The sequence below is a fragment of the Oncorhynchus clarkii genome, chromosome 11 (genome assembly GCF_045791955.1).
Source record: "Oncorhynchus clarkii lewisi isolate Uvic-CL-2024 chromosome 11, UVic_Ocla_1.0, whole genome shotgun sequence".
NCBI classification, from domain to species: domain Eukaryota; kingdom Metazoa; phylum Chordata; class Actinopteri; order Salmoniformes; family Salmonidae; genus Oncorhynchus; species Oncorhynchus clarkii.
The window spans coordinates 12,963,681-12,986,903 of NC_092157.1; the positions used below are offsets into that span (position 1 = coordinate 12,963,681).

The 23,223-nt window shown below is 42.5% G+C and overlaps 1 protein-coding gene across 3 annotated transcripts in view; it reads left to right on the forward strand.

The window, feature by feature from the left end:
• The window catches only part of LOC139420220 (polypeptide N-acetylgalactosaminyltransferase 11-like), a 43,960-nt gene that overhangs the window by 18,214 nt on the left and 2,523 nt on the right, over positions 1-23,223 (forward strand). For 2 of the 3 annotated variants that reach the window (XM_071170070.1, XM_071170071.1), the window contains exons 7-11: positions 6,662-6,779; positions 8,015-8,167; positions 12,882-13,100; positions 17,852-17,956; positions 21,688-21,825. In XM_071170070.1, the coding sequence (XP_071026171.1) occupies positions 6,662-6,779; positions 8,015-8,167; positions 12,882-13,100; positions 17,852-17,956; positions 21,688-21,825 (733 nt within the window). The remainder of the gene's footprint in view (positions 1-6,661; positions 6,780-8,014; positions 8,168-12,881; positions 13,101-17,851; positions 17,957-21,687; positions 21,826-23,223) is intronic. The other variant, XM_071170072.1, reaches the window with a different exon arrangement.

A 23,223-nucleotide genomic window follows, 5' to 3' on the forward strand; every position in this document is an offset into this window, starting at 1 on the left:
GTACACGTTTTTCAACCACTCCACAAATTTCTTGTTAACAAACTATAGTTTTGGCAAGTCGTTTAGGACATCTACTTTGTGCACAAAACAAGTAATTTTTCCAACAATTGTTTACAGACAGATTATTTAATTTATAATTCACTATCACAATTCCAGTGGGTCCGAAGTTGACTGTGCCTTTAACCAGCTTGGAAAATTCCAGATAATTATGTCATGGCTTTAGAAGCTTCTGATAGGCGAATTTACAGAATTTGAGTCAATTGGAGGTGTACCTCTGGTTGTATTTCAAGGTCTACCTTCAAACTAAACTTCAACTTCAAAATAAATAATGTGTAGACCTCCACAAGTCTGGTTCATCCTTGAAGGCCATTTCCAAATGCCTGAAGGTACCACGTTCATCTGTACAAACAATAGTACGCAAGTATAAACACCATGGGACCACGCAGCCGTCATACTGCTCAGGAAGGAGACGCGTTCTGTCTCCTAGAGATGAACGTACTTTGGTGCCAAAAGTGCAAATCAATCCCAGAACAACAGCAAAGGACCTTGTGAAGATACTGGAGGAAACAGGTACAAAAGTATCTATATCCACAGTAAAACAAGTCCTATATCGACATAACTTGATTGGCCACTCAGCAAGGAAGAAGCCACTGCTCCAAAACTGCCGTAAAAAAGCCAGACTACGATTTGCAACTGCATATGGGGATAAAGATCGCACTTTTTGGAGAAATGTCCTCTGATGAAACAAAAATAGAACTGTTTGGCCATAATGACCATCGTTATATTTGGAGGAAAAAGAGGGAAGCTTGCAAGCTGAAGAACATCATCCCAACCGGGAAGCACGGGGGTGGCAGCTTTGCTGCTGGAGGGACTGGTGCACTTCACAAAGTAGATGGCATTATGAGGAGGGAAAATGATGTCGATGTATTGAAGCCACATCTCAAGACATCAGTCAGGAAGTTAAAGCTTGGTCGCAAATGGGTCTTCTAAATGGACAATGACCCCAAGCATCTTCCAAAGTTGTGGCAAAATGGCTTATGGACAACAGAGTCAAGGTATTGGAGTCAAGGTATTGGGTATCGGAGTGGCCATCACAAAGCCCTGACCCCAATCTAATAGACAGTTTGTGGGCAGAACTGAAAAAGCGTGTGCGAGCAAGGAGGCCTACAAACTTGACTCATTTACACCAGCTATGTCAGGAGGAATGGGCCAAAATTCACCCAACTTATCGTGGGAAGCTTGTGAAAGGCTACCCGAAACGTTTGACCCAAGTTAAACAATTTAAAGGCAATGCTACCAAATACTAATTGAGTGTATGTAAACTTCTGACCCACTGGGAATGCGATGAAAGAAATAAAAGCTGAAATAAATCATTCTCTCTACTATTATTCTGACATTTCACATTCTTAAAATAAAGTGGTGATCCTACCTGACCAAAGACAGGGAATTTTTACCTGGATTAAATATCAGGAATTTTGAAAAACTGAGTTTAAATGTATTTGTCTAAGGTGTATGTAAACTTTCGACTTCAACTGTATATGGTGCCTTCGGAAAGTATTCCGACACCTTGACCTTTTCCACATTTTGTAAGGTTACAGCCTTATTCTAAAATGTATTGAATTGTTTTTTTCCCCGTCAATCTACACACAATACCCCATAATGACAAAGCAAAAGCAGGTTAGAAATTTTAGCTAATTTATTTATAAATAATATTTTTTATATCACATTTACCTAAGTATTAAGACCCTTTATTCAATACTTTGTTGAAGCATCTTTGGCAGCAATTACATCCTCGAGTATGAAACACAAGCTTGGCACACCTGTATTTGGGTAGTTTCTCCCATCCTTCTCTGCATATCCTCTCAAGCTTTGTCAGGTTGGATGGGGAGCGTTGCTGCACAGCTTTTTTCAGGTCTCTCAAGTCCGGGCTATGGCTGGGCCACTCAAGGACATTCAGAGACTTGTCCTGAAGCCACTCCTGCGTTGTCTTGGCTGTTTGCTTAAGGTCATTGTCCTGTTGGAAGGTGATCCTTTGCCCCAGTCTGAGGTCCTGAGCATTCTGGAGCAGGTTTTCATCCGTTCATCTTTGCCTTGATCTTGACTAGTCTCCCAGTGCCTGCCACTGAAATCATCCCCACAGCGTGAAACCTGCCACCACAATTCGTCACCGTAGGGATGGTATTGGTCAGGTGATGAGCAGTGCAAGGTTTCCTCCAGATGGGATGATTGGTATTCAGGCCAAAGAGTTCAATCTTGGTTTCATCAGACCAGAGAATCTTGTTTTTCATGATCTGAGAGTCATTAGGTGCCTTTTGGCAAACTCCAAGCATTCTGTCATGTGCCTTTTTCTGAGGAGTGACCACGTTGCCATAAAGGCCTGATTGGTGGAGTTTTGCAGAGATGGTTGTCCATCTGGAAGGTTCTCCCATCTCCACAGAGGAACTCTGGACTCTCATCGGGTTCTTGGTTACCTCCCTGACCAAGGCCCTTCTCCTCTGGTTGCTCAGTTTCTTTTCAGTATTACTTCGGTGCTTTGTTGCATTCAATTTAATTTGCATGTTTTGGAATATTTATATTCTGTATATTTGTATTATTTTCACTGTCTTTTAGGTCATTATTGTAGAGTCACTACAAGGATGTTTTAGAATCACCAATGGCCTCATGGTAACATCCCTGAGCAGTTTCATTCCTGTCTTGCAGCTCAGTTCACGAGGACAACTGTATATTTGGTTTAATATATAATCCAGAGCATAATTATTAACTTGACGAGAGAGTCAATGTCTGATTTGTTATTGTTACCCATCTTCCAATCACTGTCATTTTTTGTGGCTCTAAAAGCTCTTTGTAGTTGAATCGGTGCTTGTTATTCAATACTTGACTGAGTGAACTTTACAGGTGTTGTATGTATGGGTCGAGGAAGGGTTCAAATCAAATCAAATCAAATTATATTAGTCACATGCGCCGAATACAGTGAAATGCTTACTTATGAGCCCCTAACGAACAATGTGGTAAAACATTTAAAAAAAAATAAGAATAAAAGTAACTAAAGAGCAGCAGTAAACTAACAATAGCGAGAGTATATTTAGAGGGGTTCCAGTACAGAGTCAATGTTCGGGGGCACCGGTTAGTCGAGGTACTATTACAGTTATTAAAGTGACTATGCATAGATGATAACAACAGAGAGTAGCAGCGGTGTAAAAGAGTGGGGAGCAATGCAAATAGTCTGGGTAACCATTTGATTAGATGTTCAGGAGTCTTATGACTTGGGGGTATAAGCTGTTTAGAAGCCTCTTGGACCTAGACTTGGTATTCCGGTACAGCTTGCTGTGCAGTTGCAGAGAGAACAGTCTATGACTAGGGTGGCTGGAGTCTTAGACAATTTTTAGGGCCTTCCTCTGACACTGCCTGGAATAGAGGTCCTAGATGGCAGGAAGCTTGGCTGTACGCACTACACTCTGTAGTGCCTTGCGGTCGGAGGCTGAGAAGTTGCCATACCAGGCAGTAATGCAACCAGTCAGGATGCTCTCGATGGTGCAGCTGTAGAACCTTTTGAGGATCTGAGGACCCAAGCCAAATCTTTTCAGTCTCCTGAAGGGGAATATGTTTTGTCGTGCCCTCTGCACAACTGTCTTGGTGTGCTTGGACCATGTTAGTTTGTTGGTGATGTGGACACCAAGGAACTTGAAGCTCTCAACCTGCTCCACTACAGCTTCGTCGATGAGAATGGGGGCGTGCTCGGTCCTCTTTTTCCTGTAGTCCACAATCATCTCCTTTGTCTTGATCACGTTGAGGGGAGAGGTTGTTGTCCGGGCACCAGGTCTCTGACCTCTCCCTATATGCTGTCTCGTTGTTGTCGGTGATCAGGCCTACCACTATTGTGTTATCGGGAAACTTAATGATGGTGTTGTCGTGCCTGGCCGTACAGTCATGAGTGAACAGGGACTGAAGGGGACTGAGCACGCACCCCTGAGGGTCCCCTGTTTTGAGGATCAGCATGGCGGATTTGTTGTTACCTACCCTTACCACCTGGGGGCGGCCCGTCAGGAAGTCCAAGATCCAGTTGCAGAGGGATGTGTTTAGTCCCAGGGTCCGTAGCTTATTGATGAGCTTTGAGGGCACTATGGTGTTGAATGCTGAGCTGTAGTCAATTATTAGCATTCTTACATAAGTGTTCCTTTTGTCCAGGTGCGAAAGGGCAGTGTGGAGTGCAATAGAGATTGCATCATCTGTGAATCTGTTAAGGCGGTATGCAAATTGGACTGGGTCTAGGAAGGGGTTTGAAAATGTCAGTGAAGACACTTGTCAGTTGGTCAGCGCATGCTCGCAGTACACGTCCTCCTCGTAATCCGTCTGGCCCTGCGGCCTTGTGAATGTTGACCTGTTTAAAGGTCTTACTCACATCGGCTGCGGTCCGCGTGATCACACAGTCTTTCGGAACAGCTGGTGTTCTCATGCATGTTTCAGTGTTATTTGCCTCAAAGCGAGCATAGAAGTAGTTTACTCGTCTGGTAGGCTCGTGTCACTGGGCAGCTCTCGGCTGTGCTTCCCTTTGTAGTCTGTAATGGTTTGCAAGCCCTGCCACATCCAACGAGTGTCAGAGCCGGTGTAGTACGATTCGATCTTAGTCCTGTATTGACGGTTCGTCGGAGGGCATAAGCGGGATTTCTTACAAGCTTCCAGGTTAGAGTCCCGCTCCTTGAAAGTGTCACCTCTAGCCTTGAGCTCAGTGCGTATGTTGCCTGTAATCCATGGCTTCTAATTGGGGTATGTACGTACGGTCACTGTGGTGATGACGTCATTGATGCACTTATTGATGAATCCAATGCCTGATATGGTGTACTCCTTAATGCCATCGGAGGAATCCTGGAACATATTCCAGTCTGTGCTAGCAAAACAGTCCTGTAGCTTAGCATCTGCTTCATCTGACCACTTTTTTTTTTGATCGAGTCACTGGTGCTTCCTGCTTTAATTTTTTCTTGTACGCAGGAATCATGAGGATACAATTATGGTCAGATTTGCCCAATGGAGGGCGAGGGAGAGCATTGTATGCGACTTTGTGTGTGGAGTGTAGGTGGTCCAGAGTTCTTTTTCCTCTGGTTGCACATTTAACATGCTAATAGAAATTTGGTAAAACAGATATAAGTTTCCCTGAATTAAAGTCCCCGGCCACTAGGAGCGCCGCCTCTGGTTGAGCGTTTTCCTGTTTGCTTATGGCGGAATAAGGTTCATTGAGTGCGGTCTTAGTGCCAGCATAAGTCTGTGGTGGAATGTAGACAGCTACAGAAAATACAGATAAACTCTCTGGTTAGAGAGTGTGTTCTATAGCTTATCATGAGATACTCTACCTCAGGCGAGCAAAACCTTGAGACTTCCTAAGATATCGTGCACCAGCTAGTCCGCCGCACCTTGTCTTACCAGACACCGCTGTTCTATCCTGCCGATACAGTATATAACCAGCCAGCTGTATGTTGATAATGTCGTCGTTCAACCACAACTCCGTGTGACCGTCCACCTTGACAGAGTATTTTAGTATTTTGTATAGATTGACAAATAATTTTTAATCCCTATTTGTAACAAAAGGAGGTCTTAATATTTATGTAAGGCACTATGTCCAATCATCTCAAATACTAATTTGAGCTGTGGAAAGGAATAACCCCCAAACTGCAAACTCCAAGCTATAGACACATTATAGATGCAGAAAAAACAGTAAAGCCTATTTGTTGTTTATTTTTTATTATTATGTTGTTTTAGGCTGGCCTGCCCTATGCACTGGAAATGTCTCCTTAAAGCACAATTCAATTGGCTTTTTTATTTTCCCCCATTTAATTTTAATGGCCGCCCAGTGTGCACGAACCTGATACTGTATCAATAAAGGCCATCTGATGTAGAGTAGACTTCACCCATCTCCCTCACGTATGGAGTCATGTGAAAGCTAATTAGTGGCCGTAGTAGCACGCCTGGTTCTAGGGACTGAATCGATCCCCGTTTTGAAGAGGCCTGGGTGCTTTAAATCCATTACTATGGCATAGGCTGGCTTTAGCCTAAAGGGCTACTCGAACACCCCTTTGTATTTGTTTACGCTGCCTCTTAGTTTCTCTCACATGCTTGTGCTCTGGGCTTTACATAAGGATATAAGGCTACGGTCGCACAGAGACGCATGAAAACATAGGAAATCAGATACGCATTCATCACGGTCTGTCATCAGAAGTTCAACTCTTTTCGGACGAGTTGCATACGCACAAAGGCCAACATCTTGTGCATTTTTTGAAGGACAGTCGTCTCTGTTGTCTATTGTCCATCAACAGTTGACTCCCATTGAAAAACCTTTGGCTCAATCAGTAATTTTCTGACACAATCTGTCTGGTTGCAGCCCATCTTTTAGCCAGACTCATCTTACATTTAGGATGTGTCTTTAGGCAGCCCAATCAGATCAGAGCTTCTGCTAATAATTGGTATTTTGCCCAATGAGATCAGATCTTTTGACAATAATTGGTCTTTTGACCAATCAGACCTTCTGACAATTATTGGGAAAAAGATCAGAATTGGGCTGCCTGTGTGAACTCAGCCTTAGTGTCTCGATGCTAGTGCTACTTCAAAGGATATTGTAGTAGCTAGAATGCAGACTCACATTCTGCCTTTTCACTCCCTCTCCTTGCCCTAGGTCTCCCACCATGGCAGGTGGTCTGTTTGCCATGGACAGGAAGTACTTTAACGAGCTCGGCCAATACGACAGTGGCATGGACATCTGGGGTGGTGAGAACCTTGAGATCTCCTTCCGGGTAAGTTAAAGGGCCACACACCATCACACTCAGTGCATTACTGCTACATTTTATTATTAGGAAGGGTGCAGATGCTCCCAAAGTAACACATAGGTTGGCAGGTAGCCTAGCGGTTAAGAGCATTGGGCCAGTAATCGAAAGGTTGCTAGTTCAAACCCGTACTGGACTAGGTGAAAAGTCTGTGCCCTTCAGCAAGGCACGTAACCCTAATTGCTCCTGTAAGTCGATCTGGATAAGAATGACTCTGTAAACATAGAGCACCCAGACTTTCAGTTGAAAAATGTCATTTCTATTTTAGGGTGGGTGCCAAATTTACACGCACGCACCTGGTCAAATGAGCTATGACATGTCAACCACTCACCATGAGCTCAAGACAGTTGGTTTATTTACCCACGTTTTGGCACGTTTCTTCTAATGCTTTGCCTCAGCAGACTTAAACAAGCTTTTCCCCCTTAAGAAAAATACAGAATGAAATAAAATGTCATAACCGACAGCCAACGGCAATTTTATTTCTCAACATTACGTTTTGGTCCAGTTGAGTTGGATCTCAGCAGACTAGCAACTCCATATTGACTTGCTACATGAATCCATCCAACATAAATTCTCCTGTCTCGCCTCAGTGTTTTTACTTCTCTTGCTTTTACCACATCAGAGTTGGACATTTCTCTTCCAGTCTTGTTTAATATTCTTGGCAAGGCTGCCTTCTCATGTTTTGCAATGTTACCCTGTTTGAAAAGAGAGTCCAATATATGACTTCAGTAAGGGAATGTTATGTATGTGGAACATTGTCAGATTACATTAATCATATGGCTCTCGAGCAATGGGGAGTGGAGCTGATGTTTGGCCAGACTTGTACTACTCTTATTAATTCATTATGGTCATTGAATTAAGTCCTATGTCCTAGCGTTTCCCAAAACGGAACTTTCTTAGAAGAACTACGACGGGCTTCTACTGTGGACTGTTGGTTTATTCAGGGCTAGAGGTTGAGGTGTTATGGGGGAAGGGGTTGTGTTTGGAGAAGGGGGGCATTAGGGTTGTGGCAACAAAGTGTGCTCACCCAGTTATTGAGTGGTTTTCATAGGAGGATACTTGGCCACGTAGTCTGTACTCTTTCTTGCTCCCTGCCCCATGGATTTAGTGAAAAGGTATTTTTAACATAAACAATATAGCCTCGTTGAAGTGTCCTGGCGCTCTAACCAAGAAGTCAAATGCTCATATGACTTTCTCTTTATCAGATCTGGATGTGTGGTGGCCAGCTCCTGATCATCCCCTGCGCGCGGGTGGGTCATATATTCCGTAAACGCCGGCCTTACGGGTCACCCGGAGGTCAGGACACCATGGCCCACAACTCCCTGCGATTGGCCCACGTATGGATGGATGAATACAAGGTACCTCCGAGGGCGATAGCACTAATTACACACAATTGAAATCCAGTTTATAAAATCACCCATTCTCTATTGGTTCAGGGACTGAAATTAAAATCCATTAAATTGGGTTTGTATTAAATCCAGCACGCACATGGGCCCGTATGTACCTAGACTGAAAGCTACTGGGCCTGTATTCAGTGTATCAGAATAGGAGTGCTGATCTAGGATCAGTTTAGCCTTTTTTAAATCATAACAGGTCCAGATCTGAAGAGATCACATTCAACCTTTTCCTGAGGCTCCTGTTATGACCGCAAGCAAACTAAACATCCAATGAGATCAGCATTTCTTCTAACCACTCTCAGCTCTGTCTTTATTAGCACAGTGATGTTTGTTCCTTTCCAAGCTACAAAGAGCTATAATTGCTTTCCACAGTCTGAAAATAGCCAACCTAATTGGAAAGGAAGCCAATTGCGTTGTTTGGGTTCTCCTGAGAGATCTCCCATTCACACACGTCAATGTACTAGTGGGTCTGAATTTGTTTTCTCATCATTCCCCCTCAGTGTGAACAGTTGTTGTTTCCAAACTAAACAGTAGAGGCCTTGGATATGATGAATTACTTACGTAATTGTTATTACTTAGATGTCTCCACAAGAGAGAGCCACTTTTTTCGGGAAGGTTTGTGTTGCTTAGTCTCGTCTCTCTTCTGTGCTCTTTCCCACCTTCCACTTTGAAATGATTTACCGGACATTGAACTAAGAGTGTGATTCGTAAATTGCCTTCCCTTACTCTGAATTGTTAATTCAACAGTGTAGTGCAGGTATTCCCAAACAGGGGTACGTGCAATGTCGTCAGGGGTATGCCAAATAAAAATATATATATAATAATAATTTCTTCACCTTTTCAAACAGTCCATTTAGTAAGGACCGTGTTCATAGAGACACATACCAGCTCTACTGGTAGTACTGCTACTACCACCAGTACTACACCTGCACCTGTCCACGACACAAGTTGTTCTGCTTCCACGAGCACATCCAATGCTAGTATCAGTAATTCTACATTTGTTGTAAGTCCAGCTAGCATTGACACTGACAGTTGTGACTCTGATGCAGCCGAAGAGCTACTGCCCCCTTACCCGGGAAAGCACCGAACAACAGACAGGGACGGTGGACCATCGAAGAGGTGCAAATATGATGAGAACTACATTGATTTGGGGTTCACTTATACTGGGAGTAGTGCCTTTCCTCTGCCACTGTGTTGTATGTGCAAAAGTACTCACAACTCGATGAAACCTTCACTCTTGCGTAGACATTTGAAAATAAGCCACAGGAGTTTTTTGAGCGAGAATTAATGACTTTCAAGTAGTAAGACATTTATAAAAGCAACAGATACCATTAATTAGAAGGGACTAGAAGCGTCTTATATGGTGAGCTACCAAGTGACTAGGACAGGCAAGCCCCATACTATTGTGGTGGACATAATTCTTCCTGCTGCCGCGGATATTGCTGGAACATTGCTGGGGGAAAAGGCCCAAAAAACTATACAGACAATGTCTTCATCAAACAACACTGTTTCATGACGCATCGGGAGATGTTTTGAAACAATTACTGCTTTGCATACAAGCCAGTGAATTCTATGCATTACAGCTGGATGAGTCAACAGGCGTGGCGGGCCTGGCACAGCTCCTGGTATATGTCTGTTATGTTTATGGGGGGTCAATTAAGGAAGACATCCTCCTCTGCAAATCACTGGAAACCAGGACAACAGGAGAGGATATTTTTTAAAGTACTGGACAGCTTTGTGACATCAAATGTACTTTAGTGGTCAAGATGTGTTGGTATCTGTACTGATGGCGCAAAAGCCATGACAGGGAGACATAGTGGAGTGGTAACGCGCCTGCAAGCAGTTGCTCCCGACGCCACTTGGGTAGACTGCAGCATCCACCGAGAGGCTCTTGCTGCCAAGGGAATGCCTGACAGCTTGAAAGACTTTTTGGAAACGACAGTGAAAATGGGTAACTTTGTTAAAGCAAGGCCCCTGAACTCTCGTGTATTTTCTGCACTATGCAATGATATGGGCAGCGACCATGTAACACTTATGCAGCATACAGACGTGTGCTGGTTATCAAGGGGAAGAAGTTTTGACAAGTGTTTTTCAATTGAAAGATGAGCTTAAAGTTTTCTTTACTGACCATAATTTTCACTTGTCTGCATGATGACAAGTTTCTCACGCGACTGGCCTATCTGGGTGATGTTTTTTCTAGCCTGAATGATCTGAATCTACAATTTCAGGGACTCTCCGCAACTAAACTCAGCAAAAAAAGAAATGTCCTCTCACTGTCAACTGCGTTTATTTTCAGCAAACTTAACATGTGTAAATAATTGTATGAACACAACAAGGTTCAACAACTGAGACATAAAGTGAACAAGTTCCACAGACATGTGACTAACAGAAATTTAATAATGTGTCCCTGAACAAAGGGGGGGGTCTGAATCAAAAGTAACAGTCAGTATCTGGTGTGGCCAGCAGCTGCATTAAGTACTGCAGTGCATCTCCTCCTCATGGACTGCACCAGATTTGCCCGTTCTTGCTGTGAGATGTTACCCCAATCTTCCAGCAAGACACCTGCAGGTTACCGGACATTTCTGAGGGGAATGGCCATAGCCCTCACCCTCCGATCCAACAGGTCCCAGACGTGCTCAATAGGATTGATATCCGGGCTCTTCACTGGCCATAGCAGAACACTGACATACCTGTCTTGCAGGAAATCACGCACAGAACGAGCAGTATGGCTGGTGGCATTGTCATGCTGGAGAGTCATGTCAGGATGAGCCTGCAGGAAGGGTATCACATGAGGGAGGAGGATGTCTTCCCTGTAACGCACAGCATTGAGTTCACAACATACAGTGTGTTGGTTATCAAGGTGTTGACATGTTTTTTTAAATTGAGAGATGAGCTTAAAGTTTTTTTTACTGACCATCATTTTCACTTGTCTGACCGCTTGCACGATGACGAGTTTCTCACTCGACTGGCCTATCTGGGTGATGTTTTTTCTCATCTGAGTTATCTGAATCTCGGATTACAGGGATTCTCTGCAACTATATTCAGTGTGTGGGACAAAATTGAGGATATGATTAAGAAGTTGGAGCTCTGCATTAACAAGGACAACACACAGGTATTTCCATCATTGTATGATTTTTTTTGTGTGCAAATGAACTCAAGCTTAAGGACAATGTGAAATGTGATATAGTGAAGTACCTGAGTGAGTTGGGTGCGCAATTAAGCAGGTACTTTCCCGAAAAGGATGACACAAACAACTGGATTCGTTATCCCTTTCATGCCCTGCCTTCGGTCCACTTACTGATAAGAGAGCCTCATCAAAATTGCAACAAGCGGTTCTGTGAAAATTGAATTTAATCAGAAGTCACTGCCAGATTTCTGGATTGGGCTGCGCTCAGAGCATCCTGCCTTGGCAAATCACGTTGTTAAGACACTGATGCCTTTGCAACCACGTATCTATGTGAGTGGATTCTCACGAGCATGAAAACTAAATACAGGCACAGACTGTGTGGAAAATGATTTAAGACAGACTCTCCAATACAACCCAACATTGCAGAGTTATGTGCATCATTTCAAGCACACCCTTCTCATTAACCTGTGGTGAGTTATCCACAATTTTCAATGAACAAGTAAGGTTTTATATGTAAGATGGTTAAATAAAGAGCAAATTGATTATTGATTATTATTATATTATTATTTGTGCCCTGGTCCTATAAGAGCTCTTTGTCACTTCCCACGAGCTGGGTTGTGACAAAAACTCTCCCACATTCTTATGTTTAATAAATGTATCTTATAGTGTGTGTGTGGCAGGCTTACAATGACGGCAAAAAACAACATTTGAGAGTGCGCTGACCCTGGTGCTAGAGGGGGTACGCAGCTGGAGGTTGACTTTTTGAAGGGGTACGGGACTATAAAAAGTTGGGGAACCACTGGTGTAGTGCATCAATGTTCCCAGCAGTTCATCTTCTAGAGGGTTATTTTTTAGGATATGTTTTTCATTAGTCCACTTTTGATACAGTCCTATTTTTTTTTTGCATGTTGGCAGTGAAGTTTTCAAGATGCAGTGTCACCTGCCTTATTATCAAGAGGATTCAATATGCAATGATCATTTTTGAGTGGATTTTCCCTTTAAGATGAAGTTTGGGTTGCCCAGTTCTGACTTTTCCATTTACACACTAATCAGAGACTGGGACAAGTTTAGTTTCCATGGAAATAGCCGGCCTAAATCAAGATATATTAAACAGATTCTCAATAAAGGTAAACTTCTTGATTTTATCGGCCAATCGAAATAGATCTGAGTTTTCAATCTTACCTCTGAAATACTTATTTTGAGTCTTACCACCCAGAAAATGCAAGCTGTTTTCATGACCTAAGAGAGGGTGGAACAACTAGGAGTACTGTTGACTTGTCGAGATTCCAGTTCATTACTATAAATATTTCTGAATCACTCTCTACAGTAGTTTGTCTCAGGTTTATTCAGTTGTTCTGATACGTTTGTTTACAAATTGACTTTAGAACCTGATCTGCCCTGTAAACTCTGCACTTTTACAGACAACAGAGATACAGCTATTTTAAATGTATTAAAGGGTGTGGACTGGCATTGAACATTTCAATAGCAATCAACTGAGTGTATGTCATCAATCTCACCTATTTCCTGTCTTGTGTCTCGTCCAATCAGGAGCAGTACTTAAACCTGCGGCCAGAACTCCGGGAACGTGCCTACGGTGACATCAGCGAGCGGCAGGCGGTGCGCCAACGGCTGCAGTGTCGCTCTTTCAAGTGGTACCTGGACACCATCTACCCCGAGATGCAGGTTGCCTCGCCCCACAACAAGCCCCAGCAGCCTGTGTTCGTCAACAAGGGCCTCCGCCGGCCAAAAGTGTTGCAGAGAGGCCGGGTAAGATGATAAAGTGAAGTTGAGCTAATGCTAAACTGGTCCCAGATCAGTTTTTGCAGTATATCCAACTCCCATCAACCATAGGAGTTGGCTATACAGCACAAACAGATCTGGAAACAGGTTAACTTCTTAAGGCTGCAATCCCGTTAACGGGATCGATATGACAACAGCCAGTGAAAGTGCAGGGCGCCAAATACAATACAACAGAAATTTCATAATTAAAATTCCTCAAACATACATGTATTTTATACCGTTTTAAAGGTAATCTTGTTGTTAATCCCACCACAGTGTCCGATTTCAAATAGGCTTTACAGCGAAAGCACCACAAACGATTATGTTAGGTGACCACCAACTCACAGAAAAACCCAGCCATTATTCCAGCCAAAGAGAGGAGTCACAAATAGAGATAAAATTAATCACTAACCTTTGATGATCTTTATCAGATGACACTCATAGGACTTCATGTTACACAATATATGTATCTTTTGTTTGATAAAGTTCATATTTATATTTAAAAAAATCTCAGTATACAATGGGCGCGTTACGTTCACTAGTTCCAAAAACATCCGGTGATATTGCAGAGAGCCATAGAGCCTTTCCTTAATGCAACCGCTGTGTCAGATTTCAATAAAACTTTACGGAAAAAGCAAACCATGCAATAAACTGAGACGGCGCTCAGAAAATAAATACAATTATCTGCCATGTTGGAGCCAACAGAAATCACATTATAAATATTCCCTTACCTTTGACGATCTTCATCAGAATGCACTCCCGGGAATCCTAGTTCCACAATAAATGCTTGATTTGTTCGATAATGTCCATTATTTATGTCCAAGTAGCTACTTTTGTTTGCGCGTTTAGTACGCAGGTCCATCCGAACGTCGGACGAAAACTTCAAAAAGTTATATTACAGGTCGAAGAAACTTGTCAAACTAAGTATAGAATCAAGGATTCAGTTATCATAAATCTTCAATAACGTTCCAACCGGAGAATTCCTATGTCTGTAGAGAAGCAATGGAACGCAGGATGCTATCATGTGAAATGCGCGTGACCAGGACCTGGCTCTCTGCCAGACCACTGACTCAAAAAGCTCCCACCTGGCTCCACAACACTGTTAGAAGCCTCATTCAAGTTTCTAAAGACGGTTGACATCTAGTGAAAGTGCAACTTCATCCATATCCCACTGTGTATTCAATAGGGGCAGGTTGAAAATCGACCAACCTCAGATTTCCCACTTCCTGTTTGGAGTTCTTCTCAGGTTTTTGCCTGCCATATGAGTTCTGTTATACTCACAGACATCATTCAAACAGTGCATATATTAGCAACTGGGACTGAGGAGCAGACAGTTTACTCTGGACACTTTTCATCCAAGCTACTCAATACTGCCCCTGCAGCCATAAGAAGTTTTAACATGGTTACTTTGTTAAAGCCGTGTGTTGTCGGCTGTCAACCCCTGCCATCTAGAGGCAATAACATGAAGCCTGAAATTAAAAATAAACCTCAAGGAATGTATGTTCGTTTTTAAGGTGTAATTGTGTACATCATTCACATGCAAGTAGCCCTCTGACATATTTATAGTCATAAATGAAATAAAGTTACTTGTTTACTGTCAGTGAAGCACCTTCTCTGTATACAAACCGTAGATGTCTCCTGATGGACTAGGGGTCCTCAGAAGTAAACATATTCCCTGTTCCCGCGCATGTTTCTTCAGGGTTTGAAAGTAGTTCTAAGATTGCAACGAAGAAATACCTGAACATTCTTCAAAAGCCAAGGGAAAGCAAAAATTATCAATACAACGTTACATACTGCACTTCATTTATTTTATCTTCTTATTTAATTTAATTGAAAAAATGCCATATCCAGTCAACAGGGGGCAGCGTGGTGTTGAGAAAGTCATGAAGGAGCTTCAGTCCCCAGGATGAAAAGACATACCACTTACAGGTTCAGAACTTCCGCTTCAAACAGACCGAGTTACAAGTTACAGTGCATTTGGGAAGTATTCAGACACCTTAACCTTTTTTCACATTTTGTTATGTTACAGCCTTATTCTGTAATGTAACAAAATGTGGGGCTCCCGAGTGGCGCAGCCATCTAAGGCACTGCATCTCAGTGCTAGAGGGGTCATAACAGACCTTGGTTCGATTCCAGGCTGTATCACAACCGGCTGTGATTGGGAGTCCCATAGGGCAGCGCACAATTGGCCCAGCGTCGTTAGGGTTTGGCTGGGGTAGGCTGTCATTGTAAATAAGAATTTGGAACTGACTTGGCTAGTAGTTATATAAAGGTTTATATATATATATATATATATATGTTTTTTTTTATTCTAAAATTGATTAAATTAAATATTTTCCTCAATCTACACACATGCTGACAAAGCAAAAACAGGTGTTTAGATTTTTTGGCAAATTTATTAAGAATAAAAACAAATAACCTTATTTACATAAGTATTCTGGCTCTTTGCTACGAGCCTCAAAATTGAGCTCAGGTGCATCCTGTTTCCATTGATCATCCTTGATGTTTCTACAATTTGATTGGAGTCCACCTGGGGTAAATTCCATTGATTGGACATGATTTGGAAAGGCACACACCTGACAGTACATGTTAGAGCAAAAACCAAGCCATGAGGTCGAAGGAATTATCCATAGAGCTCCGAGACAGGATTGTGTCAAGGCACAGATCTGGGGAAGTTTACCAAAACCTTTCTGCACCATTGAAGGTCCCCAAGAACATAGTGGCCTCCATCATTCTTAAATGGAAGAAGTTTGGAACCACCAAAACTTTTCCTAGAGCTGGCCGCCCAGCCAAACTGAACAATCGGGGGAGAAGGGCCTGACCAAGAACCCGATGATCACTCTGACAGAGTTCCTCTGTGGAGATGGGAGAACCTTCCAGAAGGACAACCATCTCTGCAGCACTTCACCAATCAGGCCTTTATGGTAGAGTGGCCAGACGGAAGCCACTCCTCAGTAAAAGGCACATAACAGAAACAAGGTTCTCTGGTCTGATGAAACCAAAATTGAACTCTTTGGCCTGACTGCCAAGTGCCAGGTCTGGAGGAAACCAGGCACTGCTCATCACCTGGCCAATACATCCCTACGGTGAAGCATGATGGTGGCAGCATCATGCTGTGTCTATGTTTTTCAGCGGCAGGGACAGGGAGACTTGTCAGGATTGAGGGAAAGATGAACAGAGCAAAGTACAGAGAGATCTTTGATGAAAACTTGCTCCAGAGTCCTCAGACTGGGGTGAAGGTTCACCTTCCAACAGGACAACGACCCTAAGCATACAGCCAAGACAACGCAGAAGTGGCTTTGGAACAAGTCTCTGAATGTCCTTGAATGACCCAGCCAGAGCCCGGACTTGAACCCAAATGAACATATCTGGGAAGACCTGAAAAAAGCTGTGCAGTGACGCTCCCCATCCAATCTGACAGAGCTTGAGAGGATCTGCAGAGAAGAATGGGAGAAACTCTCCAAATACAGGTGTGCCAAGCTTGTAGCGTCATACCCAACAAAGTACTGAGTCAAGGGTCTGAATACTTACGTAAATGGGATATTTCAGTTAATTTTTTTAATAAATGAGCAAAAATGCCAAACTGTTTGTGCTTTTTCATTGTGTGTAGATTGGAGGGGGGGAAACTATTTTAGAATAAGGCTGTAAACGTAACAAAAGGTCTGAATACTTTCCAAATGCACTGTATGTATTTCATATTGATAAACCACAGACAGCTCTGCTACAGCCGTCTACCTGGGAGGACATTCATATTCTAGTTAGTCTGGAAGGAAACTTCATAGTGATTTCTTAAATATGGAATCCACAATCCATACACTGTCTGCCCCACAACCATTGTTATTTGTTTTGCTTTGTTGACGAAGCAGAGGTAGGGAGCGCCGGTGGAGCGCCGCGGGTGGTGGGTGGGCGGACAAATAAGAAGTTTCACCTTTAAGTATTCCAGCTTTAACATACCTGGTTTTCTGAAGATATCAATAAGGTTATGGAAATAGGCTTAGAAATGAGGCAGTTGGAAAAAGGTCCCTTAATAGAATAATTACATTTTAAATATTCTTGTCTTGTCGATTCAGGGGAGTGGGTGTTGGGTCTATTGTACATTCCAGTGGCGTAGTCTGGAGTATGGACATACGCTCCTGGTTAAACGTTTTAGAACACCTACTCATTCAAGGGTTTTTCTTTATTTTTACTATTTTCTACATTGTAGAATAATAGTGAAGACATCAATACTATGAAATAACACATATGGAATCATGTAGTAACCAAAAAAGTGTTAAACAAATCCAAATCCAGATGCTTCACATAGGACTACCCTATTGGCTATTTGAAGCATCTCAAATATAAAATACATTTTGATTTGTTTAACACATTTTTGGTTGGTACATGATTCCATATGTGTTATTTCAGTTTTGATGTCTTCACTATTATTCTACAATGTATAAAATGGTAAAAGAAATTAAGAAAAACCCTTGAATGAGTAGGTGTTGTAAAACTTTTAACCAGTAGTGTAACTTCAGTTGGTTTTTATCCATTTATCATGGATTGAGTTTTTGGGCATTTTTTTGTATTTTTTTTTGCAATCGCACAGTGCAGATTATCAGATCTCAAGATCTGAAGCCAGAACCACATTAATATAACATAGCAATGTTCTCAGATGCGCAGCCAGGCTGCAATAAAGATGACCTGGAACGCAACAGTGTCTTCACCTTAGACCACTCACTTCTCCTTTTCTTTCTCTGTAGCTGCGGAACCTGAAGGCTGACAAGTGTCTGGTGGCCCAGGGGAGGTCCACACAGAAGGGGGGTGCCGTGGTGCTGAGGTCCTGTGACACTCACAACCCAGAACAGGTAAACTAACTAACATATTACCACCCCCCCCAACTCACCTCTGCCTTGGACATCTATATAATCTGTAGGGCCAAACCATACTGTGCTAGGATATTGTCTTTTCACACTGCACTTTCAAGCACGACTCAGCATTCTAAAAGTAAGCTGACCTGCCCTGATAACAGGTGTGGAAAGAAATTAGTCTGACCCTACACTGTACGATATTAACTGAAAAGAGCATGGTTTGGGTCGGCACAATACTGTGAAATATCCTCTACTGGTCTCTCTGTTTAGCAACACTTTAACCCATAAGAATCTAAGCCCTGTCTAATCCGCGGGAGGGGGGTACAACTAAGCTGTATGGAATTATTTTAAGGAGATCATACCAAGGATTATTTTGCTATTTGATTTAGAATATTAAGACCCCTTGAAGTATCCCCAAAATATATGAATTGACCTTACTGCTTGCTATTAGCCCATACAAACGCATTGAATAACAGATTCACTACATGGAACAAAATAATTATAAAAGGAAGTTTGTTCTTCAGTGTCTGTCTTATATCAGAGAGATACAGTTTAAGTCAGAAGTTTACATACACTTAGGTTGGAGTCATTAAAACGTTTTTAAACCACTCCACAAATAACTTGTTAACAAACTGTAGTTTTGGCAAGTTGGTTAGGACATCTACTTTGTGCATGACAAGTAATGTTTCACATACAGATTCATTTACTATCACAATTCCTGTGGGTCAGAAGTTTACATACACTAAGTTGACTGTGCCTTTAAACAGCTTGGAAAATTCCAGAAAATGATGTCATGGCTTTAGAAGCTTCTAATAGGATAATTGACATAATTTGAGTCAATTGGAGGGGTACCTGTGGATGTATTTCAAGGCCTACCTTCAAACTCTGTGCCTCTGCTTGACATCATGGGAAAATCAAAAGAAATTAGCCAAGAACTCAGAAATAAAATTGTAGATGTCCACAAGTCTGGTTCATCCTTGGGAGCAATTTCCAAACGACTGAAGGTACCACGTTCATCTGTACAAACAATAGTACTCAAGTATAAACACCATGGGACCACGCAGCCGTCATACCGCTCAGGAGGGAGACGCGTTCTGTCTCCTAGAGATGAACGTACTTTGGTGCAAAAAGTGCAATACAATCCCAGAACAACAGCAAAGAACCTTATGAAGATGCTAGATGAAACAGGTACAAAAGTATCTATATCCACAGTAAAACGAGTCCTATATCAACATAACCTGAAAGGCCGCTCAGCAAGGAAGAAGACACTCTAAAACCGTCATAAAAAAGCCAGACCACGGTTTACAACTGCATGCACATGGGGACAAAGATCCTACTTTTTGGAGAAATGTCCCCTGGTCTGAAAAATTGAACTGTTTGGCCATAATTACCTTTGTTATGTTTGGAGGAAAAAGGGGGAGGCTTGCAATCCGAAAAACACCATCCCAACCGTGAAGCACGGGGGTGGCAGCATCATGTTGTGGGGGTGCTTTGCTGCAGGAGGGACTGGTGCACTTCACAAAATAGATGGCATCATGAGGGAGGAAACTTATGTGGATATATTGAAGCAACATCTGAAGACATCAGTCAGGAAGTTAAGCTTGGTCGCAAATGGGTCTTCCAAATGGACAATGACCTCAATCATACTTCCAAAGTTGTGGCAAAATGGCTTAAGGACAACAGAGTCAAGGTTTTGGGAGTGGCCATCACAAAGCCCTGACCTCAATCCTATAGAAAATGTGTGGGCAGAACTGAAAAAGCGTGTGCGAGCAAGGAGGCCTACAAACCTGACTCAGTTACACCAGCTCTGTCAGGAGGAATGGGCCAAAATTCACCCAACTTATTGTGGGAAGCTTGTGGAAGGCTACCTGAAATGTTTGACCCAAGTTAAACAATTTAAAGGCAATGCTACCAAATACTAATTGAGTGTATGAAAACTTCTGACCCACTGGGAATGTGATGAAAGAATTAAAAGCTGAAATAAATCATTCTCTCTTCAATTATTCTGACATTTCACATTCTTTAAATAGTGGTGATCCTAACTGACCTAAGACAGGGAATTTTTACTAAGATTAAATGTCAGGAATTGTGAAAAACTGAGTTTAAATGTATTTGGCTAAGGTGTATGTAAACTTCCGACTTCAACTGTACAGTCGTGGCCAAAAGCTTTGAGAATGACACAAATATTAATTTGTACCCCCTGTATATAGCCTCCACATTGACTCTGTACCGGTACCCCCTGTATATAGCCTCCACATTGACTCTGTACCGGTACCCCCTGTATATAGCCTCCACATTGACTCTGTACCGGTACCCCCTGTATATAGCCTCCACATTGACTCTGTACCGGTACCCCCTGTATATAGCCTCCACACTGACTCTGTACCGGTACCCCCTGTATATAGCCTCCACACTGACTCTGTACCGGTACCCCCTGTATATAGCCTCGCTACTGTTATTTTTTCTATTATCATCTTTATTTTAGTTAATACTTTTCTTAAAACTGCATTGTTGGTTGTATTCGACGCATGTGAGAAATACAATTTGATTGTAGTCTCATCTTTCCATAGAGGGGTTTGTATGTCAAACCGTTTGGACGCTACAGACGCTAGATTTTCGGTATGTCTCAATGTCTGACAAACACCGCTCTAGCGGCGTCACTTTTCACCCGAGAGGCGGAAGTGCTCCATAGGTGGGTGCAGCGTCTCAAAACTAGTTCCCCCGATCCAGATTAAGCCTATTCCTGTACTTCAAACAAAGTTCCATGGAGATTCTCCATGTGGGTTGGGGAAACGCCCTAGCGATGGAGAAATAGGTTGTGTGAGACTCTGCCTCGCCTCCATCATATGGTCTACTATGCGTCACTGGCAGTCATTATTCATGTTGCCAGCCTCTGATTGACCTACAGTGATAATAGAACCTTTACATGATTCTGACCTCTTTTTGACGCTTCTGTTAGTCCGGCGACATGGACAATGGTTATAAGGGTTAGTGCTAGAATCTGAAATGAGTTCTATTTCAACCTCCTATCTCCTAATCTTTCATTACCTTATTTCAACCATTGTTTATGGCTACAATGACTGTTTTGTAGGAGGGTACGGTACCCTGGCTAGACGGGGAAAGTGCAGTATCTCAACCTGGAAATACATGAACTGTACCAGTACATCCCCCCTCCCAGGCTCTTTCAGGGTCACATCCACTGGAAGAGCTTCTATCTTTTCAAGCCTCAACTAAAGAAAAAGACACTTCCATTAGACAAGCTCTTCCACTTTCCTGTGTGTGTGTGTGTGTAAAAATGGTGCAGAGTGAGTCACTTTGTCTGTGTGGGGTAGAAGTTCAGCTGAAGCTACTGCAGTTCTGCACTGTGCCACATGTGTTCTCCCACTCTCTCTTTTCCTCATGCGGTTCGCTCTCTATTCTCTTTCCATCTGAACTTCTGTCTTACTGCAGCAGTTCTTGGGTACACGATGAGGTCAACAACTTCTGTTGTGAAGTCGTCTACTGACAAATGAGGCGTGAAACTTTTTTGTCATAAGTATTGGGAGTAGGTAAAGTTTAAATTCTGGTTTATTCCATACAGTCTATTGGATATGGAATAAAGGCTTTTTAAAATGAATTTACATTCCTCACTCGGGTCTGTACCACGTGACATGGTTTCCTTATACAGTATATACTTCTTCTGCCTTTCTTTCTCTCTCTCCCTAACCTACCTCCCTCTTCCTCCCCAGGAGTGGGCCTATGATGAGGAGCACGAGTTGATCCTAGCCGGCCTGCTGTGTCTGGACATGTCGGAGATCCGCTCGTCTGACCCACCCCGCCTCATGAAGTGTCACGGCTCAGGGGGCTCCCAACAGTGGACCCTGGGGGTGAGTTAGCTAGAGCCTCCACACTGTTGCTGAATCCACAAATCATCCCCATATCTGTATATAAAAGACGGGTTGGTTGTTTAGAAACACAACTGACACATGCACAACTACTGGGGCTTGGATTGTTGACTTGAAAACATAAATACATTCGCACAATGAGCACTTGTTGGCTTTCAAATACATTGTTACAGTTGTTGGTTAGCCATATTAGCATAGACGTAGATCAGTCAAAACAAGACATGGTATCAAGAACAAGATAAATCTAGCTGAAATGAGCCACCTATGACATGGCAGCTTCTTGTCATTGTCGCTAGCTATCTGGCCATTCCAAATCACAACAGACCTCTGTCCCATTGAAGCGTGCGCATCGTTTTCCTGACGTTGTCAGCTAACCCATCTATAGAAGCAAATAGGGCTATAGCAACTGTTGCAATGACTGCTACCATCATCAGACCAGTACTGATATGACTAATACATTTCAGTATTACTGTGGCATTTAACTTGTGCATACCGCTGGTACCACGGGGCATCATGATGGTGATGACGAGATGGAATCACTTCTATTCAACCACCGCCAGTGGGCTCCTTTATTAGGTGCAGTAGATAATGTACGCAGTCTCTATCCTCTGCCTCCATTCTGTACAGTGCCTTCAGAAAGTATTCACACCTCTTGACCTTTGACATTAGAGGCTACATTTTAAAATGTATTACATTTAGATAAAAAATGTTGTCACTGCCCTACACACAATACAAATGAATGAAAAGCTGAAATGTAGTCAACCCTTTTATGCCAAGCCTAAATAAGTGAAGGAGTCAAGTCACAAACAGTAAGTTAAATGGACTCACTGAATGCAATAAGTGTTCAATGTGATTTTTGAATGACTACCTCATCTCTGTAAGGTCCCTCATTTGAGCAGTGAATTTCAAACACAGATTCAACCACAGAGACCAGGGAAGTTTTGAATGCCTCGCAAGGAAGGGCACCTAATGGTAGAAAAAAAATAGTAAGCAGACATTGAATATCCCTTTGAGCATGATGAAGTTATTAATTAAATGTATGTCCTGAATGCAAATCCAACAACATATCACTGAGTACCACTATTCATATTTTCAAGCATGGTGGTGGCTGCATCATGTTATGAGTATGCTTGTCATCGCCAAGGACTGGGAGTTTTTTAGGATAAAAATAAATTGAATAGAGCACAGGCAAAGCCCTAGAGTAAAAAGTGGTTCAGTCTGCTTTCCAACAGACACTGAGAGACAAATTCACCTTTCAGCAGGACAGTAACCTAAAACACAAGGACTATACACTGGAGTTTACCAAGATGACATTGAATGTTCCCGAGTGGCCTAGTTACAGTTTGGACTTAAATCTGCTTTAAAATGGCTGTCTAGCAA